The 4,891-nt window shown below is 39.5% G+C and overlaps 1 protein-coding gene across 1 annotated transcript in view; it reads right to left on the reverse strand.

The window, feature by feature from the left end:
- GCNA (germ cell nuclear acidic peptidase) overlaps positions 1–4,891 on the reverse strand; it is a 57,899-nt gene that overhangs the window by 38,776 nt on the left and 14,232 nt on the right. Inside the window, exon 5 of the mRNA XM_007958952.1 lies at positions 4,005–4,080. Coding sequence (XP_007957143.1) covers positions 4,005–4,080 — 76 coding nt within the window. The remainder of the gene's footprint in view (positions 1–4,004; positions 4,081–4,891) is intronic.

Here is a 4,891-nt window from a genome sequence, read left to right on the forward strand (position 1 = left end):
AATGTCATGAGACAAAGTGTATGTAAACTGCTGTATGGAAAGTGAATTTGCTGTGTAAATCTTCACCCAAATCACAATAAAAAAAGAAAGAAAGAAAGAAAGAAAGAACTATCTATATGGGATCAAACTGACAATAGCAATTCAAAAGATTAGATAGGAACCTTAGAGGACAGAGAGTTTATATTAGTAGGGGAGACCAACTCAGAAAAAAAAGGATAAGAATGGTTGCACAACTTGAAGAATGTAATCAATGTCACTGAACAGTACATACAGAAACTGTTGAGTTGGTGCATGTTTTGTTGTAGATATTCTCAACAACAACAACAAAATAAATAATTTTTGGGGAAAAATATGAATTATCTGTTAGTATAAAATAAAAGTAATCAAAGTGAACTAAATGTCACATCCAAAAAATCTATTTTTCCCCTTATCCCATATTCACAAAGAAATACTGATATTTCCTTTACATCATCTCTTCTAATCAGCCTCTCTTTTCCATCCCCCCCAACCCCATCCAAATTCAAGTTCTTTTCTTCCTCTTTATGCTTGGGTACTGAAGCATTCCCCTAAATGTGCTCCTTATCTCCAGGCTCTATAATCCATTCACACATACCTCCAGATTAATGCACCTAAGTCATGTTCAAATTATATTCCTCTCTGGTTTTCCACTGACTGCTTGGCCTGGTATTCAAGGCCCTTATCAATCTGATCTCAATCTCTATTTTCAGCTACCATTCCTGGTCTTGCCAAAATGGGCTACTAGAAAGTTCCCTGGGCATGAATTGTGATTTCCTACTTTCATGCCTTGGCACACATATTTTCTAATGGACCAGAATGACCACATCTCCACCTCTAATAAGAACAACCATCTGTGTAGTACTTTCACTTTTGCAAAGAACTTCCTTTTACATTATTTAATCCTTACAACAACCCTTCAAAGAAGCTGTTACTATTCTTTATCATCTCCACTTTGCAGATGAGGAAACTGAAACTCAGAGATGAAGTGACCTGCCCAAAGTTCATAGAGACAATGAAATTTCTGATTCAAATCTCATTCCATTAGACCACAAATGTTGACTCATTTTTCAAGGACTAATACAGATAGCACAAAGAATAATGCTGAACACATAAAATACTCAGACCTTCAGTAATTATTTATTTAAGTTAAAGCATTTTTATCTTGGGTGGAACAATCCAAAAACCCAGAGAGATGAGCCCACAGAGCTAGAAAATTAAAAGAGCAAACACAGGGGAGTGGTTCCTGACTTAACAGAACTCCTGAGACTGAGCTTTTGTCAAAACACTCATTAATTAGCCTTTAATTCACCAAATAGAACCTATGTAAGGAAGCTAGAGTGGAACAAGGGGAGACATACAAACAAGGCAAAGGAGGCTAAGGTAAGGTCTTCATTCCATAGCCTGATATAGTGTTGCTCAAATTAATTAGTTTTTAAAACAAACCTGCATGACACTGTCAACCATTCGGAGGGGGATCTATGTAGGAGATCCTGAATAGGGTTGGAGAACAATGTGGAACAAAACTCAAAATCATTAAAAAAAGGGAGGGGGGTGGGGGCCAGGTTTGCTGTCTGACAGAGCCTGATGGAACCACTGAGACTATGGCCCCTAGCTGCTTTTCATGTCTGGAATTGAACCCACTCCTGTGGCTGCCAGCCAAACAAAAGACAGCCATATGAGCTGAATATATTTACATTAGGTAGATACACGCCTTGGAGAGAACAATCATGGGAGAATAGAAGGGCTATGTATGCACAAGGACACAGCTCAGGGGGCAGGAATGCATGGAGGGAAGGACACAGGGAAGAGGTAACTATGGAGAGGAAGTGGGAGGGGAGCTATTTCATTGTGAGAAATTGCAGTCAATATCATGAGACAAAGTGTATGTAAGCTGCTGTATGGAAAGTGAGTTTGCTCTGAAAATTTTTACCCAAATCACAATAAAAATTAAGAAGAAAAAAAAGAATGATCCAATTATATGCTTCTCTAAAAGACAGACTTTGATTAAAAGACACAAAAGGGTTTTTTTTAAAAAAAAAAAAAAACTGCATCAGAAAAGGTGTTAAGTTAAAACTTGCATTATCTGCAGACTTCAGCAGAGAACACGACCCTTGTGTATGTTTGTTTGTGGTGTATAGACCAAGCCTTGTGGTTTAGCATACCTTTGCCTCAAAACCTTTGCCTGTGCCACTTTACTGCAAGCCAAGTATCTCCACATTAGAAGGACAAACAAGCCCCAAAACTGAATATATAAGACACCATGACCAACAAGCAACCCTACAAAGCATCATAACAGGAAGCCTACAGACTGACACAGGAAATACCAAGGCAACAGGTAAGAGTCCAAACAGGTTAACTTCCTTTGGATGAAGCAGACTGACAATGACACCAAAGGGCAGCTTCCCCCTTCTTTTGTCACACCTCTAGCAAAACAGCCTAGTAACTATCCAAGACACCTATCCCTATAGGTAAAGCAACTTACATGTGTATCTAAAATTCCAGGAGAAACTTTGTTCAAAGGGCTCCATCCAAGTGAGAACACATAGAACTGCTTCCCACTACCTCACCCAGAGAGAAGTACAGAAATAGAGAGGTTGTTGCCCCAATGCCTGACACTTCATTCTTTTTTTCCCCTTTAACCAAAACACACTTTGCCATCAAGCTGATTTCAACTCATGGCAACCCTATGCATTATGGAGTAGAACTGCTTCAAAGGAGTTTTTTGGTTGATTGTCTGGACTTTCTTCCATGTCGTCTCTAAGTGGATTCAAACCTCTAATCTTTCAGTTAGTAGCCAAGTACAAACATTTGCACCATCCAGGGATCTGTTTTCCCCCTTAAGATCCGTTTATTATCCTAAAATACAGATTAAAAATAAACATACAATCCCTCACGTATATTCCTTCTTTCATAAAATAATTCAGATATACGGAAATATATATTACGTCTGAATTCAAGCAAAAACAAAGGAAATTATAGTGACTTCATCATAGTTTTAAGGGAAAAACAATGAGAAGTTCCTGGAATACAAATGGGAAAATGTGTTAATTTTTTGCTTTCTTTAAATGTCAACATGTTTTTGGTCTAAATGATCTGTTGTTATTTTCAGTATCATCTATATACAGCTTAAAAGGAACTACAAACAAGCCATTTCATCCTAACATTTGTTGTTGTTGTTATGTGCCATCGAGTCGGACCCGACTCATAACGACCCCTCCTTGGGTGTCCGAGGCAGTATCACTTCGGAAGTAGATTGCCCAACCTTCCTTCCGAGGCTTTAAAAATTCACAAGGATGTACAGAGTTGATCCAAAACAATATAAAATATAAAAACCTCCCTCAATTCCAATGAGTCATAAAAACTTGTCAGTGCTGCCTTCTCAGCACTTCCACTGTATTTGCCTTTGTTTAGTGCAAACTTCAGAGTCCTGGTGGTGCTACGGTTAAGCACTTGGCTGTTAACCTAAAGGTCAGCAGTTCAAACCCACCCATGGGAGAAAGACCTAGCAATCTGTTCCCATAAAGATTACAGTCTAGAAAACACTATGAGGGCAGCTCTATTCTGTCACATGGGGTTGCTATCAGTGAAAATTGACTCAACAGCTCCTAACAACAATAATAGTGTAAACTAGTAGCTGGTAGGCTGTATCCAGCCTGAAAAGGGGTTTTGTTTGGCTACACATCATTCTTTAATCTGAATTTAAAAGCAAAGGAAATCTCAGACACCAGAGCTGCTGTGGGGGCAAAAGGGTTCCATTCTGGCCAGGTAACTGCAGTGATCCTTCCGGACTGCCCATGCTCGGATATGCTGCTGATAGGCTGGGGGGGGAAGGGAAGAGAGGAGCCTGTGAGACACTTCTTCCTCCTGCTTATTTTTCCCGAACAGACTCCTTGGTCTCCTTGAAGACCCCAAGTTTTTAGTGGATTACTTAACATGAGCCAATTGTACAATCAATTCCTGTTAAAGTGAACATAAGCAATACATACCCAGTCTTGCATTTCTCAAATTTTGTGGAACTGGGTTTCCTCTTGGAAGGCCCGTGTCTTTTTCGTCCTGCAGGAGCTGAAAGGATAAATAGTTCATTTGTACTCTGTTAATTGGTACCATTAAGCAACCAGCAGAGGGTAAACCCAGGAGCCCCCATAATCAAACCCAGAGAACAGCATTTATAAACAAAAACTGTCTGTCTAAAGACTCCAGACTACGTCAATAGTATGATTTTACCTATGCAAATCCCAGAGCTGCCAGCAGGGTAACCTGGCTTGATTCTGTCATATGTACTGAGGTATGAGTATGCCACTAGAGGCTGGATTTTGTGGGCAACTGAGGCATCTGCAGTATGAAGAGTGGTGTGGCACAGCTCCCTCAATTGCTATGAGTGGTTGGTGTCCTAGGCAGTACCTTCACCCAATATGCAAGCCAAATCTTTCTACCTTAGTCTGTGACCCATATTGCCAGGTACTGTAGCCAAAGACTTATGGTTCATGTCATTCATCCATTTATTTAAAAATATAAATCTATATTAAACATTATGTGCCAAGCACCAGGCTAAATCCTGGGAGAGATCAAAAGAGAGTTAAAAGTCCTCCCTGCAAGAGGATCATAGTCAATTGGAAGAGATAGATTCAGAGACATATTACAACACAGTGTGATTAGTGCCTTTGTAGAGATGAGTTCTAAGAGCTTTGGGAACCCAAGAGAAAGGAGAAATTCTGACTTATGGCTTCATAGAGAAAGTGACAATTGGGATAGGTCTTAAGAAAAATGGGATCACCTCAGGACAAAAATGAGGTAAGAAAACACTCTACACAGTTGGAAACAGAAACTACTAAGACATGGAGAAAATGGGAAAGCATGATATGTTTAGACTGTT

This window comes from Orycteropus afer, unplaced genomic scaffold (genome assembly GCF_000298275.1).
Source record: "Orycteropus afer afer isolate SDZICR_OR568_19922 unplaced genomic scaffold, OryAfe1.0 scaffold01236, whole genome shotgun sequence".
In the NCBI taxonomy this organism is placed as follows: Eukaryota; Metazoa; Chordata; class Mammalia; order Tubulidentata; family Orycteropodidae; genus Orycteropus; species Orycteropus afer.